Source organism: Eubalaena glacialis, chromosome 20 (assembly GCF_028564815.1).
Source record: "Eubalaena glacialis isolate mEubGla1 chromosome 20, mEubGla1.1.hap2.+ XY, whole genome shotgun sequence".
NCBI lineage: Eukaryota > Metazoa > Chordata > Mammalia > Artiodactyla > Balaenidae > Eubalaena > Eubalaena glacialis.
Genome location: NC_083735.1, coordinates 3710512 through 3737412, shown reverse-complemented (window position 1 = coordinate 3737412; position 26901 = coordinate 3710512). Strand labels below are relative to the sequence as shown.

Here is a 26901-nt window from a genome sequence, read left to right as displayed (position 1 = left end):
AGCTGCTAGAGTAATGCTTCTTAAACTGTCGTGAGACTTAAGATGTTAATCCTAACTTCCTTCCTATAGCATTCATTTCATTTTCCTCCCGCTATATCTGCCGGCATGTTGGTGAGATGAAGTTCCTTCTCGTGCAATCATGAAAATTTTCATTTCCTCAAGTTTTGAATCCTTGATGGTCCGTTCCTAATGTTTTCTCTCTCTCTCTTACTTTTTTTTAATAAATAAAATAAATGTTAATTTGGGGGTAATTTTAGCTTTACAGAAAGGATTTAAAGATAGTACAGAGTGTTCCAACATATATTTTACTCATTTTCCCCTAATGCTAACATCTTACATACCATGGCACATTTGTCAAAACTAAAAATTAATGTTAGTGCATTAGTATTAACTAAACTTGAGGTTTCATATGAATTTCACTAGTTTTTCTATTAATGCCTTTTTTTCTGTTCCAGAATCCAATCACAGATGGTCACTTTGCATTTAGTTATCATGTGTCCTAAGTCTCTACTATTCTGTGACAGTTTTTCAGACTCTCCTTGTTTTTTGTTTGTTTGTTTTCCCATGACTTTGACAGTTTTGAAGAGTTGTACAAAGTCCCTCAATTGGGGTGTGGCTATTTTCTTTGTCCCACTGTTGCACTGGGTTATGGATTTTGAGGACAAACAGATGGAGGTGAAGTGCTCTTCTCCACACTGTGTCAGGTGTCAAAAGGTTGATACCAAAATGCCCTACTGCTAATGAAGTTAACCTTGATCACTTAGTTAAGGTTGGTTAGGGTGGTGTTTGCTGAATTTCTCTATTGTAAGTTACTATTTTCTCATTTCCATATTCTATTATTTGGAAGCAATCACTAATTCCAGCTCATTTTGGGGGAGGGATGAATAAGTTCCATCTCAGAAAGGGAAGAAACCCATATCAATATATCATTTGGGATTATTCTGTAAAGAAGCTTTCTAACCCTATCTGTCCCCATCTCCCCCCTGGTAACCACTTGTTTGTTCTCTGATATCTGTGAGTCTGCTTCTTTTCTGTTATACTCACTAATTTGTTGTATTTTTAAGATTCCACATGTAAGTGTTATCATACAATATTTGTCTTTGTCTGACTTATAATGCCCTCCAAGTCCATTCATGTTGCTGCAAATGGCAAAATTTCATTATTTTTTATGGCTGAGTAATATTCCATTGTATATATATACCACACCTTCTTTATCCATTCATCTGTTGATGGACACTTAGGTTGCTTCCATATCTTGGCAACTGTAAATAATGCTGCTATGAACACTGGGATGCATGTATCTTTTCAAATTAGTGTTTTTGTTTTTTTGGATATATACCCAGGAGTGGACATGCTGTCATATGGTAGTTCTAATTTAAGTTTTTTGAGAAACCTCCATACTGTTCTCCACAGTGGCTATACCAATTTACATTCCCAGCAACAGTGTATGAGGGTTCCCTTTTCTCCACACCCTCACCAACATTTTTTGTGTTCTTTTTGATGATAGCCATTCCGACAGGTGTGAGGTGATGTTGTGGTTTTGATTTGCATTTCCCTGATGATTAGTGATGTTGAGCATCTTTTCATGTGCCTGTTGGCCTCTGCATTTCCTCTTTGGAAAGATATTGTTAAAATAAGCATCCTACTCAAGGCAGTCTACAGATTCAATGCAATCCCTATCAAAATACCAATACCAATGGCATTTTTCACAGAACTAGAACAAAAAATTTAAAAATTTGTATGGAAACACAAAAGACCCCAAATAGCCAAAACAATCTTGACAAAGAAGAACAGAGCTGGAGGAATCATATTCCCTGACTTCATACTATATTAGAAAGCTACAGTAATCAAAACAGTATGGTAATGGCACAAAAACAGACACATGGATCAACAAAACAGAATAGAGAGCCCAGAAATAAACCTACACACCTATGGTCAATTAGTCTATGACAAAGGAGACAAGAATATCCAACAGAGAAAAGACAGTAACTTCAATAAGTGGTGCTGGGAATACTGGACAGCTACATAGAAAAGAATAAAATTAGAACACTCTCTAATACCATATACAAAAATAAACTCAAAATGGATTGAAACCTAAACATAAGACTGGATACTATAAAATTCCTTGAGGAAAACACAGGCAGAACACCCTTTGACATAAATCGTAGCAATATTTTTTTTTGATCTGCCTCCTAAAGCAAAGGAAATGAAAGCAAAAATAAACAGATAGGACCTAATTAAACTTAAAAGCTTTTGCACAGAAAAGCAAGCCATCGACAAAATGAAAAGACAACCTACTGAATAGGGGAAAGTATTTGCAAATGATATGACCAATAAGGAGTTAATATCCAACATATATAAACAGCTCATTCAACTCAACATCAGAAAAACAAACAACTCAATAAAAAAATGGGCAGAAGAACTTAATACAGCTTTTGTTTTTATTATAATTTTTTAATCATTAGCCTTAGGGTTTCTAGTCAAAACACTGTTTTCTAAAGTTATTTAAGTCAGCTTGTTTACTTAAAACTGTCTATATGTTAGTGACTTATTTATTTTTAGCATTGTATCAACAGCATAATAAATCATATTCATTGACTTTGCTTCTTTGTTGTTACCTTACCTACTAACATTGTTCCCCTCACTTGCCTGCAATCCTTTGAAATGTTTAACTTTGCATGATCGCTTTGTAGATGATAGACGTAGAGGAGTGACTTTTGGTTTCATAGAACACAGGCCTTGTTTCATACTCAATGTTTTAATCATTAGGTTACACATGTATTAATTATACTTGCATCTAAAGGTTAAAAATTAGCAAAGCGTACACGATTAAACATAACATTAAAACTTAAATGTGAAAACATTCTTGCGGTTAATTAAGAAAATATAAATAAAATAATCAATGAGCAAAATTTTCCTAAAACAAACATTTGTACCTGTATCCAGAGTCTCAACATAGAATCTTAGATAATGATTCTATTATCCCAGTAGATTACCTTAATTTTTCTGTGAAATTACATGGTTTAACTAGATAATTACTAGGGTATCTTTTAGCTATCAATTTAAATCTAATCCTTAGAAAAAATGCTTTAAAGAAAAAAAGCATATGTATTTAATGTTCTATTTCAAAGTGACTAAATTTTATAATTTAAATTTTAAATAGTCTCTCTGCCCCTCTCTATCTTTCCCTCTCTCTCTCTCTCTCTTTATATATATATATATATATATATATATATATATACATTTTTTCTTCCTAATGTTGTTGGAGGAGGTCATCAGAAGGACTTGACCACCAGTTGACCCACAATGTGGACCAGACAACTGGAAGCTTGTTACCCTCTCTCTGTCCTTGGACCATACATTCTGCCTACTATTCCCATATTGACAGCCATTTCAGGGACACAGACTTGAGAGAGTAATGTGCTATTGAGACAATCTGGACTGCATAAGTGACTGAACCCCCATTAGTCCTCTGTATAAACTTTAAAATTCTGGCAAGCAGGTGCAGAGATCTACACCTTTTGCACAAGACAAGCCTCATATAAAAGTTCCTTTGCTTATCAAAACTGCCACTTACCAATCTGAAATGGTCAGCCTCTTCCTTTGGTCTCTCCCTTCTCTCTGTCTGTAGAGCCAGTTTTGAATTTCACCTGAAGAATTCCCAAGATTGGGGATCAGCAAATATGTGCCTGGAATATAGGTGACATTAAAATAATTTGGAATAATAAATTCTGGAACTAGAAAAAATGTTTTTGATACATCATACAATGTTCTTTCCAAGTGAAGTCTGTTAATTATTTTGTATTAATTAAACCTAATTAATTTTAATTATTGCAATCATTAAGAATGTCAGCATCTTTATTACAAAGACTGTAATAAACTCATTATATAATATATATATAATTATATAATGATAAAGGGGTCAATCCAACAAGAGGATGTAACATTTGTAGATATGAATGGATAAAGAAGTTGTGATATATACATTCACAGAATATATATGAATATTATTCAGCCAAAAAAGAAGGAAATCCACAAATATATGCCATATAACCAAAATGGGAAATATAGTAGTCATTGTTCTCAATAAATTAAAAACTCTTATCAATGATGTTTACTGAAAACAATTTTCTGGTTTCATTCAGATTAAAATAAATCTTTGTGATATTTCTCCATTGTTATCTCCCTAGCACTCACCTTTATATCTTCATTTATTTGTATAATACAATAAAAATAACAATTTTCAAAAAATTACACATAGAAATTTAAAAGTTACTATGTTGTTCATAAAACAAGGTAAATTATAAATTACATGTCTCATAGCAAAGTGAATTAATGTTGATTGTTAAAACTGACACAACGTTTTAAAAGTATGGACGGAAACGGAAGGATCCATGGATTTCAAGTCCATGCTATAGATTCCCTTTCATGCTAAATCAAGTGCCATCTTGTGACATTAAATATTTCACAAACTGAAATGAACATTATAAACCAGGAAACTTTTTATAAACCAGGAGTTAATACAAAGAGTATATACCATGAAATCTCTCTACTCTAAGAGGATCTACGATCCAGTATTTTCATAAGTTGAAACATACATATCTCTACGTTATTTGAATCCGTTTTTTATATATATACTCAACACCAGAGATGATTTATGAACATAATGCAAAATTAAATTATTTTTATAGGAACTGTATGAAGTTCAGTGTTTCTATGCAATTTTAAATAAGTATCATACATCACATTCTTTTTAAAAATTGCATAGAAAATCTCTCTGTACATTTACATAAGTATGCATGCTACCCAATCCTTATGTGTCTATACACTACAGTAAGGATTTCTCAGTAAAAATTTAAAATGTAATATTTTTATACAACATAGGATATGAGTTCTACACAAGAGCCATGGAAATAAAATAAGTTCTGAGAGAAAATTCAAGTTTTCAGAACAAGAGCCACTTCATTCAGTTGTGGAAGTTTATTTTGTCAGATTTTAGTTTTTCCAAGGTAGCACATATTAATGGAGTAATAGTTACTACCTAAAATGATATTTTATTTAACTATATTTTACTGTATTTCATTCTTAGAGCAGACAATTCAGTATTATAGAACTTAATTATTTAATAACTGTACAATTTATATGTCAATTTACAACAGCTGAGTTTTCAATGTAGATTTACTAAATCTATACCATTTATTCGTAATTTCCATTTGCAGCTAAGCAAAGGTTAAAATATATGACTAATGGAACAGTTTTATGATAAATATGCAAAATATATACAAACTTCAATATTCACATGAAATAATATTTTGTTCACTTAATAATTTGTATAAAATAAACAATGGTTTATATCTAAAGTAACAGAATAATTTCCTGCTTAACCATATAGTAAGAATATTTTTATAAATTTAAACATCATGTAAAAATAAAAATTCTAAAGATAATAATAATAGAAGTCAGATAATTTGTGTATTTTCTAATTGTATATATTTTATCTACCTGCCTTGAAGTGAAATGAAAAGATAACCAGTTTTACTAATTAAAAATTGTTTTACAGCAGGACATGCTTGCATTTGAGTCAACACACTTCAATATGGGTTTTGGTGTAAGTTAGTCATTACTGCGTAACGCAGCATCTCCATATTTAGTGGCTAAGGATTTATTTAGTTTATGATTCTGTGGATTGCCAATTTCAGCTGGGTTCAGCTTAGTGGTTTTTCTGGTTGAAGCTGGATTCTCTCATTCATCTGTTGTCAGATGCATGTAAGCTGTGTGTTAGCTTTACTGATCTGGATTCATTTCTCTTAAACGTCTGGAGCTTTGGCTGCATCATCTGAAATGACATGGTTCTGGTCTACATAATCTCTCATTCTACAGCAGGCTAGCCCAGGCATCCCACATGGGAGCCAGTAATCCAAAAATGCAGAGTGGAAGCAAACAAGGCTGTGAACTAGAACACCATTATTCCTGCTACAGTCTATTAGACAAAGAAAATCACAACAACACACCAAATTCAAGGGGAAGAGAACTAGATTTCATGTCTCAATGGGAGTAACTGAATAGTCACACTGTAAAGGCTATACATAAGAAGGAAGTAAAACAGATGCCCATTTTTGCAACTTACTATTGCTGGAAACAAAAGAATTTTCTATTAAAAAAAAAAGAAATAGTTCTGATAGAACATACGGGAGAATAAAAATTTGGGAAGAGTTAGTCTGAATTTATGAAATAACAATAATTTTAACTGGAAAACAATGGCTTTGTACTTAGATTTCTTTGCAGTTAAGCAACTATTGTGGCTATAACTTTAAATCTGTTCCAATCTATTCAACATTGAAACAGGTACACACACACATACACGCACACACAATTGCACTCCTCACTGGGAATGCTACTTTAAAATGCCAGTAGGTGTGGCTGGTTGTTTAGTTAGTATTTTATCAACTCAGCTTAAGGTTTAACGTTTTTACTCTAACTGAGCTTTCCTTTACTTCCCACCACATCTTTTCCTTTTCATAATCTGCTTAATGCATATTATCTTTTATTTTTCCTTTACTTTTCTCTCCAAAAGTGGAAATCTATTACTGAAGTGAATTTTAGCTTGATATATAGTTTTCATCTATCAATTACTCTTGAATAAATAACATCACATTATGTAAAATAAACTAAACAATTAATAACAATACATTAAACTATATTTTAAACCCAAAATTTACTTACTGATTTTATGCTGCTATAACTTCCCTAAATACATTTATTTCTTATTGGTCTGACAGATACTTAATGGTATAAATGGGAGGAAAATTTTTCCTTGTTTTTATCAATCTGGAATTCTCAGAGATTTAGAGATTTGGAGTTACCTCTGTGTATAGGGGCTTCAAGTGTATTAGAAAACAAAGAATTGAAAAAAGGGCAACACCAAAGGCTAGGTATTTTAAATGTTTATATATAGCAAATAAACATCTTTAACACAAAAAAGTATATAATACAGCATATATGCATTACTCTAGCTATGGTATTAGGATGTGTAAAATTATGAATTCATGCCACACACAGTGTGATCATTTACGTTTCAAGGGGAAAGTTGCAAGATAAAGAGCTATTTTTCATTTGTTTTTATCCTTCTGAATGGAAGTACAGGGTAATGGAGATGTTTAATCCAAAGTCTGAACTCTAAGTTCCTTATAAATGTTCCTCTTAGCCTCTCTGTGATAAATGCTATATCCATCCATTTGTGATTTTATCATTTATCTAGACAAAGATAAATGATAAAAATGGGCATTTATTTGAAGACTGTACATAGCTTCTACAAGGAACATGTTAGAGGAATATTTTCAGGGTCAGCTAATTTACCTTATTAAAGGAAAATTATTAGATGAGGAAAATAAAACCTTTAAGAAATTTCAACAGGAAGTTAGGGATAATGGTCAACAATAATGATTGACGGCAAAAATGAAGAATTTTATATTGACTTGCCTGAAGAACTGAAGATTGTTTCCTCTAGTTGTTGACTGAAATTGCCTAAAAAAAAATAATAATTGACCTTCTATAATTCTGATGTGGAAAAAGTCTCTACTAAGGGAGTCTCCATTTTTTTTGCTGTTGTTTTGTTTTGGTAAGTGGCCTGGTCTGGTATCACCTGTCTCTAAGAGCTCTAAAAGCACTAGGCTAGGGACCACATCAAAGGTAAAACTGTTCCAAGAGAGAAAAACACTTTAGCTTCAGGATTGATTGTGAAAATATAGTGATAATTAATATATGTCTTCCTAGTTTCCAATGCTTTGCCCTAAATATTGTTACTTATAGGTTAACATATTATCAGAATAAATAAATAGTATTTAATAAATATATTAGGCACAAATCTTGCCAGGTTGGCAGACAGTAGATCTAGCTTTTAAATCTGCAACTAAAAAATGTAGGCAATTAGGCCTGTAGTTTCCTCATCTGTAAAGAATTATAGAGATAGTTTCTAAAGACTGGATATTATATTCTTAATATGATGAAGGACTTGTCATCTGGTAAATTCTTTTTCACTGAGTGAGGAACAAGTGAGATTACCAACTTAAACTTTGAATAGAGAAAGGCATATGGGAAACACATGAGAAATAGAACATAAAATAATATAGTAAATTTTAGCTGATGGAGTGGGGAAGTAAATTTGATACAGAAACATGGGTAGTTTGCAGGGGCGTTTTTGAGGCCTAATTTTAAACTTGAAATAATTCATTTAAAGAGAAATTGGTCAATTAATTTTTGTAATTATCTCCACATATGTTCACTTCCTTAAATGGCTTCTGTTTGTTCCTATGTGAAAGAGCATCATCTTTAATGCCTAAAAGGCCCTCTGTGAATTGTCCCTCAGCAACCAATTCTGACTTACTTTCACCACACCGTTATTTGTAAGTAGAAATGGTTTCCCATTAAAAAAATGTAGCTAGTTCCACTCTCAACAGAAAAGATCATGTAAATGCTCTTTGTCAACACAGGAACTTACAAGAGAAGTGCTTTATCAGTGGTTTCAACTGTCCAACAGAATATCAAAAAGAAAGGTACTGAAGCATCACTATATAATAAAATTTTAAATTTTTAATTCTTTACCAAGGACATTCTTAAGTGACACAGGCATGTTTACATTCTGCAAGTGAGTGATGGTAAAGAATTAAAACCTTTGTCCCCTGTCTTGCTTTGTGCTGAGGTCCAGTAGTATTTCCCACCATTGTTTTTTGCATGATCAGTGCAAGTCTCAACACAGTGAAACATCACAGTTTTGATCTCACAGACGGACCGGAAGGATTTCAGGGACCCTTCAGGGGTCCACAGGTCACACTTTAAGAAAATCTGCGTTAGAAGAATTTTCACGTTTGCTCTGTTTCTATTGCTCTACTTCAAACCCCCAATCCACCTAGGAAATCTCATACACATTTTCAAATACAAACTTACAAAATCTCTTGCTATGAGAAATTTTCTCTAACACATCTGGTATCATCTTCGTAGTACCATGTACTTTCCTCTGAGATTCTCCTAATAGTCAGACTTTCCCATTAACTTATTTCCTATTTGAATTTTTCATCATCTAAGAGATGATAGATCATAACATCAAATAACTGAAGCCCCAGAGAGTTCATGCAGAAAATCACTGAATTGGATGGTCTGTAGGATAGAGGTAGTAGACAGAATAATAACTAAGTGGGACGTGCACAATACTCTGTCAAAAAACATTCAGATCCTTCCCCCAGGGGCGTGGAGACCCTTTGAAAGTCAATCAAAATATACCTTGGGGCGCATTTTCATCCTAAGGCTCCAGGGCTTCAGTCTACAATAACCATAAGGGCACAGACATTATGTGTGTTTTGGTTTGGTTTTGCACTTTTTTGCATCTTTCCCTCAACAGTGCCCAAATCACATCTCTATAGGAAACTGAAAACAGAAATTTCAAAATAACATTAAGATGCTATATGGTTAGTTAAAGTCAAAGCCAAATTCTTACTTAGCACTGTTATTCCACAGTAAGTTGCTTGTCTTTATTGGGTTTATTTGGGCTGTATGAGGCAGGAACTCAACTAGAATTAACTTAGAATTACCCAGGGTCCTTGTGGGACTGGCTGCATCACCCTCGAGAGGTTCACTGCTTCTGTCAGGAAGGCTTCCCAATACAGCTAGGCTGACTGGCACCTTCAGGCTTAGGAATGCTGATGGCTCTCACCGTTACTAGCCAGCTCTAGGATCCTGCCCCTTTCCTTGTTGATTTCCCTAAACTTTGTCCACATCATGATAAACAGCCCCTTTATTAAATCCTACTCAAATACTAGTTTCACTCTACTACCATCTCTTTTCCACTGTGAAAGAGACTCATACATCCATCCTGGACTCATTTATGACCCAAAGTAAACAAACAAACCAACAGTTCCCAGGAGTGGTTTTTAATCACACTTTCCTTGCATATATATAGTAGGTGCTCATTAAGTATTTAATAGATTAAAGTATAAAAGCATATCATCAATAATAAAACTAACTTCCATCTCTTCCAACTATAGGTAAGTAGATAATTTTCCCTGAATTTCAAAAGTTTGGATTAAGATATTCCGGATTTTAAGAAATAGAAATCTCATTAAGTTGACAAGTCATCCACTTCTTACTAGATCCATCATTCTCAACTCTGGCTGCATAACAGAAAAGTATTATGCCTGGAGTACTTTTATAATCATTTCAGGACCCATCCCCCCAAATTCTGATTTAATTAGTCTGGATTGGATCCCAGGCACTGGCAATTTTTAAACGCTTCCCAGGTGGTTGGTTCTAAAGGGCATCTAGGATTGCAAATCACCATTCTTGGCAGTACCCACATTTCCCTTCCCGGGGTGATAAATCTTTGCTTCAGCCACAATGAGGTTGCAAATGTGAAGGAAAAAAAAGTATGTGGACTATTGGGGAAAAGATACCTAGGGAAGTATTTCAAAAATATTTCCCCTCTTAAACATAAATTTCTTGAATACATAAAATGAAATGAATGTGCTTTTTGTAAAATGTTACTCCAGCACCGAGCACTGTATGCTAAACCTGTTGAATTCAAAGGTAAGTTTAAAGAATGAAAAAAACACAATTTTAGTTACATGGGAAATTGTTAGGATATAAATGTATAGAAAATTTGGTGTCTAAGAGGGTAGAATAGTGATTCCAGGATGTTGAGTAGATTAGTGATTGTAAATTACAATTGACTTTTGGGCTATAAGAGAAATAAATTACAGTTGTGTGCAAGAAAGGTGAACTATGATGTTTACAAGACTCTGTGCCTGCAGGACTATGGAAGCTCATAAATTATCAGAATGACTAATGATACCTGTATGTTTTCCCTGTGCTTTCCCTTCCTTCTAGAGTAAATAAACTCAATCTCAAGCCCAACACACTATGTGATGATTATATTAATAAAAACCAAAGGAAAAAGTTAGGGGTTGAGAGGGGAAATGAGAGAAATATGGCAATCTGGGTAAGAACATGGAGACCATTGCATTCACATCTATATTCTGAAACCCATATTCCTCAACCAGTGGAGCTGAGGTTCACAAATATTATTAGGGGTTATTACTCCAAATTCCAGTTAAATTTCAGGCCACTGCCACCTAGGAAGGTCAATAATCATAAACATGAGTTACATATACATAATAGAGAATGCAAATTTTTTGAAAAAGGGAGACTAAAGATAGAAATATGCTTAATTATGAGATATGAAAGCCAACTGGTGAAAGATGAAATGGATGTAGAATATACTGGTCTATTCATTTGATACCATAGATAGAAGGAAAAATCATTTTCTTCCCTATTCATATACCCTCTGACCTCCATTTTCTGAATCTCTCATTTTACTCCCAGAGACAACCTGGCTAAGTTTCACATTTTTGAAAATAATTCTATCCTACATGGTAGAATGAGATGATATGAAAGCCACCCACTTAAACACAAATAATGGTGGATAACATAACAAAAAATACGAATTCACCAAATATTTTGAGCCACTGTGATATTAAGAGATGAAAATCGGTTAAACATTAGCACATAACAGACTGTAACTTGTCGGGACAGATTATGTCATTTATAGAGACAGATTTGTTGCTAACACTTTACATGGCTTACTTTTGATTTTTTTTTCTCAAAACAAGAATTTGTTGAAAGCTATGCAGTGGAAATCTCTGAGAATCTTACAACCTGTAAGCCTGAGGGAGGAGGTAAATTCTTCCTCCGACTTTGTCAAACAGAACCGCCAAGGAATTGATAGAAAAAATGTTGAGCCTGTGCCTTCATGCCTTAGAAAGAAGTAAAGGAGACATCATCCTCGCCTAGCTTCACCAGAAGAAAAAATAGTGTTAGTGTACAGCTTTCTTCCTAACAACAAGGATGGATGTTTTTCTTCAAAGGAAGAGTCAGTGATTTTAAGTTAAAGGGAACCAGGAAGTATTAGAAGGAAGAAAATGTATGTTGTACATACAAATAATGAAGGGCATGTAGTTCTGCCCTTACACATCTCAGCGGAGCTAAATAATTTCTTACAGCTCTTCTGCCATATGGGCCACTGGACTCAGAAAGTAACAAATAACAGAAAATAGAAAACTACTGAGACATATCCCACTTTTGTCAAAACTTCAGAGGGATTTTTTTAGAAAATTCGTTTGTAACCTGTTTGAATCTTTGCAGGCCTTCAAAAATATATCACATCAAAAAGCAAATATGCCTACCAGTCAACCTTATTTAACACATTTTGGGGTCAGAGATAAAAGCATTGATATGATTTTATAGTATCTCCATATAAATAGTAGAGTCAAGCTCTGGGAATAAGGATATGAGGTTTGATCACTGATTCTTAAAAAGTTCACACTTTCATCACCCTTTTCATTCACTGCCTCTTCTGCATAATAATGGAACAGTGTGTGTTAACTAAATAAACTCTTAAAATTCTCTTGCTTTACTAGAGACATTAAAATATAAGTGGTGATGTACAAATTGAATACTTTTATAAAAACTAACACTAATCTGTTAGGTTATTATTACTGATTAAATTATTTGATGTTAAAATTTAACTTGAATTTTTTTTTTTTTTTTTTTTTTTTTTTGCCTCTTTGATCAGGTCTTTATTCAAAATTAGCTGTCCAAAATTTGACCTTTACCAAATAAACAAATTTAAGTTTATGCAGCAGCCTTCTTTTCCTCTGTGGTGGGTTTCTTTTCAGTGGGTTTCTTTTCTGTGGGCTTCTTTTTAGCAGGCTTCTTTTCAGCTGCTGGTTTCTTGGTCACTGCAGCCTTTTTTCCCACCAAAGCCTTCTTTGGCTTCTTTGGCTTCTTCAGCTTCTTAACGCGAACAGCCTCCTTTCCCTTCTTTCCCACCACAGGCTTCTTGCCTGGGATCCCCTTCTCATCTGACTTGGCTTCTAGTGCTGCTGCTGCCCTATCCATCCGGATTTTGTGGTTCTTGGCCTGGCGAAGAATGGTGTTCCGGCGCATGGTCTTTGCATATGGGTTTAGCTTCAACATGATTCTCAGGTTTTTCAGTGGATTCTTCTTCAGGACTCTGCGATGAATCTTCTTGCGTGGTGCTCGGAGGGCTCTTTGGATCTCTGGGCTTTTCAAGATTCTGCTAAGGTCTGTATTGAGCATCTTGTGCATGGGGAGGTTGTAGTTACTCTTGAGGGAGGCAGCTTTACGCCAAGTGCCATACAGCTCATCTAACTTGCGGAAAGCACTTTCAGTCCAAATGCAGAAACGTCCCACATGCCCACCAGGAGCAAGTTTCAAAATGTTCAGTTTGCTTACATTAAGCAGAGTAATTCCAGGGATGTTTCTGAAGGCCTTGATGATACCATTGTCCTCATTATAAATGATGCAGGGTCCCCTGCGCTGGATACGGCGACGGTTTCTCATTTTGCCTTTGCCAGCTCTCATTCGCTGCGAGGCGTAGACCTTTTTGATATCATTCCAAGCCTTAAGTTTCTTCAGGAGCAAAACAGCCTCCTTGGTCTTCTTGTAGCCTTCAACTTTATCTTCAACCACCAAAGGAAGTTCAGGAACTTCCTCTATACGATGACCTTTAGACATGACCAGCGCTGGTAAAGCCGAGGCAGCTAACGCAGAGCAGATGGCATATCGTTTCTGCGTTGTATTCACTCTGCGGTGCCAACGTCGCCAGGTCTTGGTTGGTGCAAACATGCGGCCCCCACGACACATATTTCCAAAAGCACCCTGGCCAGAACGGTGAGTGCCGCCACCTCGAACCCTGGGAATTCGAGCCACAGCTCTGCCAGTACCCCACGACTCAGCACTGGTTTGATGACCTGCTAATTCACTGACAGCATAGGGCTGTCTGTTGTTTTTGCGCAAGTTGGTGTGAACAAAGTTCACAATATCTGGTCGAATGGGAGCCTTGAACACAGCAGGCAAAGAGACATTTTTGCCAGATGACTCCCCCTTTTCAGAGTACACTGATATCAGCGGACGAGCACACGCCATGGTGGGGAGAGGAGAAGGCCACGCTCCTCTCAACCCGGCAGCTCCCACAGGAAAAGCTAACTTGAATTTTAAATTTAAACCAAAGTATTTGATTAGACTAATATATTTTAATATCTACATAATTGAAACAGAAGCGATGCTTTAAAAATATCAGCTACTAACCACAGTGCCTAACAACTCTACTAGCTTTATAAATAAGATTAGGGGAAAGAGAACACAACTACAAAAGCTTTCACTATGCATCTGTTACCAGGTTTCCTCAATTATGTATCAGGATAACATAGTGACTAAATAATCAGTCTTCTAGCTCTATAAGCAATGTTAGAAATAAACGTGACATAACTATATCAAAAGTACACTATGTCAGGACAGACATGAAGATGTAAAAGAGGACATCAAAATAACAAAAAGTGGGAGAGGGGTGTAAGAAAATGTATATTTTCTTTTTTTTTTTGGAATGTGTTTGAGCCTACATGACTACTAGTCTAAAGTAATTAGATATAGTAATGGGTTAACATACTTGAAAAAGAGGGTAACCACAAATCAAAAACATACAGTAGATTCATGAAAATCAAAAAAAGAAAAAAGAAAACTCAAGCAAAATATAAAATAAAATCATAAAACCACAAAATAAAAAAGAAAAAGAAAAAAGGGACAAAGAAGAAATACAAAATCAAATGGAAAACAAGGTTTAAAATGGCAATAAATACATATCTATCAATAATAACCTTAAATGTCAATGGACTAAATGCTCCAATCAAAAGACACAGAGTGGCAGATTGGATAATAAAACAAGAGTCTACAATATGCTGCCTACAAGAGACACACTTTAGGGTGAAGGACACACATAGATTGAAAGTGAGAAGATGGCAAAAGATATTTCATACAAATGGAAATGACCAGAAAGTGGGGTAGCAATACTCATATCAGACAAAATAGGCTTTAAAAGAAAGGCCAGAAAGAAAGATAAAGAAGGATATTATATAATGATAAAAGGATCAATACAAGAAGAGGATATTACACTTGTTAGCAAGTATGCACCCAATATAGGAGCACCTAAATACATAAAACAAATACTAACAGACATAAAGGGAGAAATTGATGGGAATACAATAATAGCAGGAGACTTTAACACACCACTAATATCAATGGACAGATGTTCCAGACAGAACATCAATAAGGCAACAGAGACCCTAAATGATACAATAGAGCAATTAGACTTGATTGATATTTTCAGGATATTACATTAAAAAGAAAAAAAAAGAAAAAAACAGAATATACATTCCTTTCAAGTGCACATAGAACATTTCCTAGGATAGACCACATACTAGGCCACAAAACAAGCCTTAACAAATTTAAGAGGATAGAAATTATTTTAAGCATCTTTTCTGACCACAATGGCATGAATCTAGAAATCAACCACAGAAAGAGAAATGAGAAAAAAATGATTGCATGGAGACTAAACTACATGCTACTAAAAAACTGATGGATCAACAATGAAATCAAAGAGGAAATTAAAAAATACCTTGAGACAAATGACAATGAAAACACAACCATACAAAATCTATGGGATGCAGCAAAAGCAGTCCTAGGAGGAAAGTTATTGCAGTACAGGCCTTCCTCAAAAAACATGAAAACTCTCATATAAACCACCTAATCTACCACCTTAAAGAATTAAAAGAAGAGCAAACAAAACCTAAAGTCAGCAGAAGGAAGGAAATAATAAAGATCAGAGAGGAAATAAATAAAACAGAAATTAAAGAACAATAAACAAATGTATAAAACCAAGAGCTGTTTTTCTGAAAGGGTAAACAACATCGACAAACCTCTGGCCAGGCTAACTAAGAAGAAAAGAGAAAGGATACAATAAACAAAATAAGAAATGAAAGAAGAGAAATAACAATGGATACAGCAGAAATACCAAACAACCATAAGAGAATAGTATAAACAATTTTATGCCAACAAATAGGACAACCTAGAAGAAATGGACAAGTTTGTAGATACATACAGCCCACCAAAACTGAATCAAGAAGAAGTAGATAATTTGAATAGACCAGTCATCAGAAGTGAAATAGAATGTGTAATAAAAAAAAAAATCACTGCAAAAATAGGACCAGATGGCTTCACTGGGCATTTCTACCAAACATACAAAGAGGAACTTATACTGATCATTCTCATCTCTTGCAAAAGATTGAAGAGGAGGGAACACTCCCAAAGTCATTCTATGAAGCCACCATCAACCTGATACCAAAACCAGACAAAGACAATACCAAAAGAGAAAATTACAGGCCAATAACTTTGATGAATATAGATGCAAAAATTCTCAACAAAATATTAGCAAACCAAATCCGACAACACATAAAAAAAGATCATACACGATGATCAAGTTGGATTCATCCTGGGGTCAGAAGAATGGTTCAACAGAGGCAAATCAATAAATTTGCTACACCACATCAACAAAAGAAAGGACAAAAATCACATGATCATCTCAACAGATGCAGAACATTTGATAAAATTCAACATTCATTCATGATAAAAACTCTTACCAAAGTGAGTACAGAGGGAACATATCTCAACATAATAAATTAGGTATTTGGATAAATTAGGAGTTTGGGATTAGCAGATACAAACTACTATTTATAAAATAGATAATCAAAAAGGTCCTACTGTACAGCACAGGGAACCGTATTCAATATCTTGTAATAACATATCATTAAAAAGAAAAAAGTACACTATGTCACTATTTGTTCCTAGATTTGCTCTTCTGTAAAACGGCACAATAACTATATAATCCCAAAGAATTCATAACTCTTCTAGTTTAAGAAACATTAAGTCCAAATTGGAGCTAACTACAAACGAACAAAAATGTTTGTTTTACACACAAAAAAATTAAAAAAATACACTACTATGTATCTGGAAATTTATGGCAAAATATATAAAAAATCAAGTGCATGTTTCTTGAGATGAATATCAATTTTTAAAATTACAAATCACAAAATTACAAATATGTACATTAAATAGTTGCAAAATGTGGTCAATGTACACCGCTTAAAAATTAATCATGTGATGATATTTGAAGTGACTTCTATTAAAAATGTTTAATCCATGGAGTTGTTACATAAAAGACTCCAAACTCATTCAATGAAACTACTCCAACACATATTCCAAAATAATAAAATAACAATAAATAACAACAACAATTGGAAAGCAATCTTATTCATGAATATCAGTTGACATTTTAAGATAAATTTTAGCATATGTAATCAAGCCATATATGAATGAATAATTCTGATCAATGGCATATAGATAAATGCACTTAATACCATTCAATGTAATGGACTCTTTTTATTCAATCCACTCTATAAATTAGTTAAATTAAAAAATTAACAAAAAATGAGAATATCTCAAAAATATTTGAGGAAATTCAGCACATATTCCTAAATTTTAAATTAAATAAATAAACCTCAACCTTTTCAACTATATATATGTATCAGGAACTTTCAGAATGCATTGCACGACATTAAAAGGACAAAGTCTTCTCACTTAAAAATTTTAAAAGAAAAAAGTCTACTATTACTGCTAATATTAGCAATTAACACTCAATGAAACAAGACAGGAATTTTTTTTACTTATAAATATTGGAAGGTAATCATCTAAGATGATATGCTAAATACTTAGAAAAGCCAAAAAAAATCAACTGAAATGTACCAAAAGTAATAAATTGATACTTAATTTACCACCTCTTCAGATAATCAGCTGATAAAAGTCAAGAATTTCTTGTATACTCATGGCAGTAACTTAAAAACTGAATGAAAAAAGGGTCCATTCAGAAAGGTAACAGAAATGAATCACCATTTGAGAAGAAAATAACAAGAAACCCATCATTCACATATCTAGCATTGATATAGATGAGGGAAAAACATGTTCTCATGTAATGCTGGAGGAAGCATTAGTTGTGGATATTTTGTGGAAGGCAATTTATAAATATTTATAAAAGTCTAAAATGGACATACTTCATGAAAAATTAATGTATCTTAATAAACTAGTCTTTAAATGTTAAATCAATGATAAATTGAATAGAAAATGATAAACCATCAATAGGAAAAATACACAAAGAATATGAAAAATTTTATAGCAAGATATTTTCAAATTCTCAGTAACTCTGAATAGAACGATAACCTCAATCACAAATTTTTGCAAGAGAAGACAATTTATTTTTGCATATTTTTGCACTAGTGAGTGTTTGGAAGCAAATATAGTGTCCACAATAGAGAACTGGTTAAATGAAACACAAAAACACATAACATGCTATATGATGCCTATATTAAAAAGTATGATGTTGATCTCTATTTCTGCTATGCAGCTATAGCCCAGATATAGTTATAGGTTAAAAAGAAACAAGCTGTAAAATATTTCCTATAGAGTATCTTTTATTTAAATCATAATCGCTAAAGTGTGTACATTGTTTTTGTTTAGACATAGTCTAGGAATCAGTCATTATGTGGGGAGAGACATCCATGTTGAGAAGCGCTTTAATTTTTCATTTAAATAACCTTTAATTTTTTTAACTTTTAATATAAAAAGGAGTACTTGGACAGAAATTGTATTAGTTTTCTATTTCCGCATAACAAATTACCACAAATTTAATTATGTTTGCAAAATCTTTCACAGAGCACACAATAAACTAGTTACTGTTTGATTAAATAACCAGGAGGTATGTATGCACGAGAGACCAGGATTCTTGGGGCCCATCTTAAGATTTCTGCTTAGCACATTTTGATCTTCTCTTCTCTCCTTCCTTCCTTCCTCCCTCCCTCCCTTCCTTCCTTCCTCTCCCTCCCTCCCTTCCTTCCTTCCTCTCCCTCCCCCCTCTCTCTTCCTCTCTCCTTCAATTGTTCCTTCTCTTTCTCCCTCTTTTCTCTTTATCAATCTTTTTCCTAATTTGAGATTATAATAATTACTGTTTATTATTCTTATTTTTTTCAGTGTAGTCTACAAATTTTCTACCATGAACAAGTTTTTGGTCTTACAGTAAACATTTTTAAATCAAAATCAAAGACACAAATATATCTCTCCAAGTCAGATAATGTACTAAAAAGAAAAAAAAAATGCAAGGAACAGAAATACATTTATTAATAAATGATGTATTATACACATATATGAATATAATAAAGGTCTGTAAGAATAATCAAAAAAGGTTTGACGAGATGATCTGGGTGGAAACAGAGGAAAACTAGGCATAGCATGTTAAAACCTTTTGATAATAAAAAGGTGATGGCAAAAAAATTCAATATTATTGGCACATATACTAATATTATAAAGTAGGAAAACTATGATAACACAATGATATGTTTACAAATATTTTCAAATTCTCCATATGATTTTTTTAGAAAACAGGATTAAGCATTTTGATTTATTTTAATTTAGGAGAATATCAAAGAATTCGAAATGAAGGAAATTATTTCCGTTCTTAATAACCTACATTTCACTTCACTTAGAACTAAGTTCTGCATTAAGTTTATGCTGAAGTCACACCTAACTCCCACATACTATTAATGGAGTTTATCCTTTCCTTTATAACGCTGCTCATATTTGGCAAATTGTTTTGACTTTGTATAGGAAAACAAAACACACAAACAAAAAATAAAATGTGTTTCTTGGTCAGTTAGTTATCCCAAAACCAATGTGGTAAGGAAGACAAAAATCTTAACCAAAAAAAAAAAAGAAAAAAGGTTAATTAACTTGCTCAAGACTACACAGACATTAAGCAGAGCAAATCCACTTTCTAGTATCTGTGCCCTTCATTTTTATGCTACACTGCCTTTCTTGTCTACATGATCCATCCGATTCACATTAATGATTTGAGAATAAAGACAAATTTGTGCTTGGAAAAAGTCATATGCTCAATGAAACACTATATAGCAATAAAAATTAAATAAAATTACACAACATGAAATGGATGAATCTTACAAACAGAACACTGAGTGAAAGGAGGTGGACACAAGGTATTCATCATACGATTCCAAAAACGTAAAAGAGAGATTAGTGACAGACAGGGTATATGATGGGGACTTTTGGGTACCTGATTTCAGCTGGTTACACATGTGTGTACATCTGATTAAAAAGTAAACAATATTTGTGCACTTTTCTTTACGTATGATACCTAAGTAAAATAAAAACCTATTTAACAAAATGGTGATAGTACATTTTTTTCAATTTGATCATGGAAAGCACGTATTTTTTACTGGCAGATAGGAAACTGAAGCTAATATTAGTAGGCTGTGATGATAAATACATACATCATCATCCTTTTCATATTTGTTTCCATTTCAGTTATTTTCTTTCTTTTGTCTGTTTCTATGGATGGGAACTGAAAAGGCAAAAGGTATTGAAAGGGGAAGTAGGCAGATATATGTAAATACTGCCTACTTAACGTAAGTGCTATATATAAATATTGCCTACTTGATGAATATTTTATTTTTTATTTTTCAGTTTTGTTGACAGAGACCTATGTATCCTGGGATAGAAGTACAGTCAAACACACCATAATTAAATTTCATATATTTTTTAATTTAACATCTATCTCACTTGTCAATCACCACCTTGAATATGAGAGAATTGAAATAGACCTTGACTCTTTGAAAAAAACTTGGATAAAGGATCCTCTGTTCTAGGCATTTCTTTTATATCTTAGCCTTGAAACTCTCAAAATGCTTCACCAAGCCTCTTATTTATATTGCTGTTTGCATAATTTATTTGCGTATGTGTCACTATCACTGGGCAGTGAGTTCCAAAGCCTGGCTTGTAATACCTTTTAGTATAGTTACAGTTTATAGTCTCTGGCAATTAGTTGATGCTCAATATATACCTGCTGGCTATACTGGTGTCCCTGCTCTCAAATGCAAAACATTCTTGCATTACTGAAGTCCCTAGGTAAAAATCCTGGACCCACATGCTTTAAGAAGTCTGATGTGGCATCTTATTACAGTAGTATAATATAGTGGCACTGAGCAATTTACAAATGAGAAAGTGGATGGATGGATGGCTTTTCTGGTAAGACTATGTTATTTACTGTTCTGTGACTTTAAGTCACCTTTTCTTGTTCTTTCTTTTTTTTTAAGATCATGGTATATCATCAGTAGTGTTTGTAATATCACTAATTGTCTTCTGGAAATCTTTCAAAACAATACAATGTAATGGTATATTTCAAAATAAGTAAAAGGACATCAAACAATGATTCAAGTCCCAAAATTTATCATTCCCCCAACAAGAAAGAGGAGCTAAGTGACCCAGCTGCATAGTTTATTCCACTCTCCCATTAGCTACATACGGAGACAACAGGATACAACCTAGTGTTCAGCCTGACAAAGAAATGTAGATTATCAACTGCTTCTAAAACCCATGAGCACATGGGCTTCAACTAGACTAAGAAGTGTTACCATTTGTCAAGAATTGTGGAGAAACCAATATTTTATATTATAAACCTCAATGCTTTGGAGACCAATGGTGGACAGCACCTATTGATGTTTAGACAATATGTATAGCACTATATAAACTAGTTTTTAACATTCTGGGTGGATACGAACTGCACCTCAGTACATAATTTTGGATTGTTTTATCCTTCATGGCTATACTTAAAGTAAAAACTCTAGATTGTTTATGTCATTCTCATTGTTTAGAAAAAACAGTTTCTGCTTGGGGGGTGGCGGCAGAATCTAACATTCTAGGAAACAGAGGATTCAAAATTTTAATTCTGAATTTTATTTACTTCACTATTGTGATAGGGGTAGAGGGCAAAAATTGGCATTATATTAGAGCTCTGCAGAGAAATTCAAAAATTATATATTTGTAAGCAGTTTCTGTCCCAGCAGGTGGCCCCTACCATTACAAAATAAGGCCTTTAACTGATTATATCACCATAGTTACATATACAAATTTACATCAATTTTATAAAACTTACTAAAACTAACATTAGCTAATAACTGTGTAAAACACTTTATAACTATTAACTTTTGTTTTTTTTCTTGTCAAAATTGTCAGTAATAATAGTACCTATCTGAAGTGGTTGCTCCCTATTCAGTGAGTTAATACTTGTAAAAATTCTGAACATGCTGCTCATAAATAATAAAACCTAATGAACAAAAGGTGTTATTATGATTGACCCAGGAGCCAATATTCTATTTTAGTAAAATATATTGATAGTACATGCAAATGACAGATAATTTAAATGAATTCTGATTCCATTAATAAAAATTATTTATGAAATAACCCCCCAAAATCAAAATGTTGAACCTGGTTCCACATTTTGACAGATCCATCTGATTCAACATTAGAGTAATTAAAAATAATGACATAAAAAGCACCTATACCAACAAAAGTCAAATGTATACTCTCAATTCTTAACTGAAACAGTTTCAAAGTAATACATTTTATACATATACACACTCTCAAGCACACAGATGCACACACATACACAGTTGGTAAATGACATTACCCCTTGGCTACTGAATTTAACTGATTTTATTAGTCATCTAAGTTTTCCAAAGATTCTATAATGCCTTTTATTGATTTATAAATAGAAAAACACTTTCTATAATTATAAAAATAAATGACCACATTTTAAAATACAATAGGCTCAGGAAGGGGACATACCTACACACACACACAATGGTGTATTATTCAGTATTACACACACACACACAAAATGGAGTATAAAAAAGAATGAAATGTTGCCATTTGTAGCATCTGCAGCAATGTGGCCAGACCTAGAGATTATGCTTAGTTATTGCTCTGTAACATCTTATGGAAGAACCTGAACAAACTTTTTGACCAACCCAGTAACTAAGTGAGAGAAAGACAAATACTGTATGATATCACTTATGTGTGACAGATTGATATTTCAAGTGTAAGGAAAGAAGAATCAAAGTTGATTCTAAATTTTATGTGAACAACTAGACAACAGATTTTGTGCTTTTTTAATGGGGAAGGCCTGGGAAGGAATAGAATCAAAAGAGTTTTGAGAGAATGGAAAGTAGGAGTTATAAGAGGGAGAGTAAGTAGAAAAGAATTACAGATTAGGACTATTTCACAAATGATCTATAACACCATACTGAGAAATTTTATTGAATCATGAAGGATTTTTAATTAATGGAGTGCTATACACAGAATAGTGTTTTAGAATTCTATCTAAGTAGTAACATAAACGTCATGCTGGCAGAAGAAAACAATACGAGACGACAGAGAGTAAGAAGCAAGAGAATATTAGGATTTTTGCTATGACGAAGGCAGGCAATAGTGTGAAGAGTAGGGATTCATTCATTTAATTTTTCCAAATAACTGTTGTACCCAATGTCTCATGCTCTGTGGGGTAAGTACCAGTTATCCTGAGATGAATACAGCATGTTTTTGTTTCTTCAATCTAATGTTTTGCCAACAGGGGGGTGGTTTTCATAAGTTAACATTCCTTTGCAAAGCAAAATTTACCTATTATTCTATACAACTGACAATTTATATTAATCTATGTGCATACATATATATGCACATGTAACTCCTCTTCAGTAAAAAATCAATCATTCAAAATTAATGCATTACATAAATGAGGAATGAATTTGAAGTATCTCAAATCATTAAAATATATCTAAATAATGAAACGAAATAAAAACTAGGATCTATAAATTTATAGAAGAGTAAGAGTTAAAAATATCAGCAGATATTTCCTGACAGCCTGGCTGAGAAGGGAACACAAAGGCTTGTGTGAGAGTCATTGGCTGATAAAAGGAAGTATGTAATTTTCACTACAGTTTTCCTAACATTAATCTTAGCGTGTTTTCATACCAGATGCTTAATGAATATTTTTCATTTGGTAAATCAAGACTATTTTCTCATGATAATTTTGCTACAGTTATGTACAATATATTTGATAGTTGCATAATATATCTAAAATGCTTAATTTACCTTTAACACACATAATAGTTTAAAATGAGATTTAACTGACTTTATATAAACTAAGTTAAATTAACCTCAAGGCAGAATGGTGTCAAATGTTAAAGAAAGTGAGCTTGACCAAAAATAAGATGTAAAAGAATAGCTGATGTACTATATCTATGTCAGTCGTGCTGCTTTCATGTAACCCTGATACCACTTTATGAGATAAGCACAATTATTTACCCCCGTTTTGCAGAAAAAGATCCTGGTAGTCTGAGTAGCTACGAGATGCAATAGTTAAAAAAATGAAAAAGAAAAATACTTTTCTTCTTTAGGAAGATTTCATTTTGTTAATAATTTCAAATTTTCTTTTGAAACTATGCATTGAAGCATTTGGTTTTGTCCTATTCATAAGTCTTTTGCATGACACAGTTCCTTTTAAATGCTCACCCTAAATTACTTAGTTGTTAAATTGTATCTTAGAAACATAAAAACTGTCTTAGTGTCTGCATCATGCAGAAATATCAAAGCCATAACAGATAGACAATACCAAGGTACATTGCACCACATGCTCTAGACGTTAGAGAAGTTGTTAGTGTCAACACATTCCTTTTAAATGCAAGCAGAAGGAAAGTGCTTTGGGCATAAATAATATCATTTTGTGGCCTTTTCTTGCAATAAAGATCACTCATAAAGACAGTACAATCTCCACTAACTTCTCAACAATGAACAGTAACAGAAAAAAATAAATCTAAATATTCTACAATATGGAATGGCAGACTTCACATTTCTGATATTATCGCTTAACTTTGCATTTGGGGGCAGCAGGTCTAAGTGTTTGAGACTTCAGTCACATAAAAAGTATTATCGATATGCTCTGATTAGAGTCTCAGTGATTGCATACAATTCAAATTATATTAAAAAGGAATAATAAAAATGACAAGTATATTTAGACTAATATTGGAAGAGATAGAAGGTCATCAAAGACTAGTAATCATAAGTTCCAATGTTCTAGAAATAAAAAATAACAAATACACTGTCTAAAGAATGTATCATGGAAAAGAATCACCAAACAATGTGATATTGGTTGATAATGGAAACAATGATTGTATGACTATAAAGATTTTACATTAGGAAGTGAGAACTTGAGCAATTTTTCAAGCTATTTTAGTTTAAATATAGTATCCATTAAGCCAAGCTCTTTCTCATCTGAAGTTATTCTCATATTCTGAGATCATTTTGCTCTTTGCTTACTTGGGATCTATTATGTACTTACATAAAATTCCGTATTTCTTTATATCACTTGTTACAACTGTATTTAACATTATTTGTGCATGTGTTTGTTTAATATTTGTCTTGCCTGTTAGGCTATACATGCTCAATGTTAACAGGGACCATCTTTCTAGTTTATAACTATGTCCTTGACACCTGGCACATAATAGGTAATATACATTTGTTGTACAGAGTGTTCTAAGCAGAGATATAAAAAGTCACAGGTAGCCAATAAATTTTAAAATCATGCAGTCAAGTAGGTCACAAGTTGAGCTGTGAAAGAACACATGAAAAAAATGTTAAATATTCATATGTGCTCCCCTTTCTAGTTGTGCTTTAACATAAGTGAGTTGAGGTTAGAGAAACATGGGGTAAATTTTCTAGTAATCTAGAGAAGTGAAAAATATTTTCAGATTAGCTACTTCCTGGGATTTAATTTCCAGCTACTCTTCTAGTAAACAGTAATGATTGCCATGAGGAAATTCGTCCATTTAAATCCATGAATATAAACATGTCAGACCTTTGAGAATCTGATTAAGGCTGTAGATCCTCTAAGGGAAGATAAAGCAAACATACCAAAAAAACCCCCAAAAAAACAAAAAACAAAAACAAGCCCCCTACAGATGTATATCCATTAAATTTTGCTACTTGGGATAGTTCATAAACTTTCTGTTACTGACAGGTTCCAACTTAAGTGCCTAATTTAAGACTGAAAGGAAACATTTTCATACTATTTTAAATTGTTGTAGTTGCAGTATACAAAGGCAAATAGTTTGATTGATATATTTCCTTATTTTTAAGGACTTTACCGAATCACACTGTTGGACTCTTTATTTGATGATAGTCTCTTTTGATTCATTTAACCTTCAACAGACCCAGTTTTACAAATCTTTGAACTGCTTTTAGGTGTCAGTAATGATCTATGTAGATTGAATCAGAACTACATCCTACAAATAGTACACTGGTGATTTGGGTATTCTCAAGTTAAATTATCAGTACGTTTGAAGCTGAAGTGAATTTTAAATGGGCCTTGTAGTTGTCGTTTAAAGAGGGATCCTTAAACAAGGGCCCTGGGTGTAACAACTATAATGCTCCCTTCAGAGCACGGCAGGCCTTTCTTCCATGGAGCACAAAATGCCTCACATATGCTATCGAAGCTAGGAATGCGGACATGTAAACGACTTTCCACTAGGTGAGGACGCTACTCCACTGTGGAGAGACCATCTTTTTCATAATAAAATCCTCAGAGGATGAGGGTAAAGAGAGTAGAGAGAGAAAAATAATTTCTGCATGAGAACTTTTCTCTTTATTCTCTGTTGTATCTTCCATCTAAGAATGATCAAATAGATCACTTTTTACTACAGAGCTATACTTAATTGGCTAAAAATTAGATATGCATATGAGATTGGCGAAGACTGCTCTAAATTGAGATAAAAGTTTTAATCTCTTCTATTTTTTTCAGAAGGGGGTGCCATGGAGTGGTAGGCTTTTATAACATTATTTTTAAACAACTGCGTTAACTATAAACACACATTTTCAGTGTCTAATTTCCTTATGGTGGCGTTAGGGTAGGAAAAGATGCCTTTCACATCACTTCTATGAGGATTAAATGAGCCACTGATCACCATTCCTAGGCTCATAATGATATCTAAGTATTAAATTCAACTAATATCAATGCCATTATTCATAATTGTAATTTTATTATAATGC

The 26901-nt window shown here is 33.3% G+C and overlaps 1 protein-coding gene and 1 long non-coding RNA gene across 2 annotated transcripts in view; both read right to left on the bottom strand.

Annotated features, from left to right (window-relative positions):
- LOC133081247 (uncharacterized) overlaps positions 1–26901 on the bottom strand; it is a 256157-nt gene that overhangs the window by 215870 nt on the left and 13386 nt on the right. The window contains exon 2 of the long non-coding RNA XR_009698770.1: positions 3578–3689. This is a non-coding gene — a long non-coding RNA (uncharacterized LOC133081247). The remainder of the gene's footprint in view (positions 1–3577; positions 3690–26901) is intronic.
- LOC133081352 (large ribosomal subunit protein uL4) lies at positions 12591–14045 on the bottom strand. The gene has a single exon (XM_061177454.1). The coding sequence runs from the start codon at positions 13993–13995 to the stop codon at positions 12679–12681; it is 1317 nt and encodes a 438-aa protein (XP_061033437.1). The 5' UTR covers positions 13996–14045; the 3' UTR covers positions 12591–12678.

Bases quoted from the DNA above. Each gene is read 5' to 3' on its own strand.
- LOC133081352 (XM_061177454.1), bottom strand. From the start codon at position 13,995: ATGGCGTGTGCTCGTCCGCTGATATCAGTGTACTCTGAAAAGGGGGAG.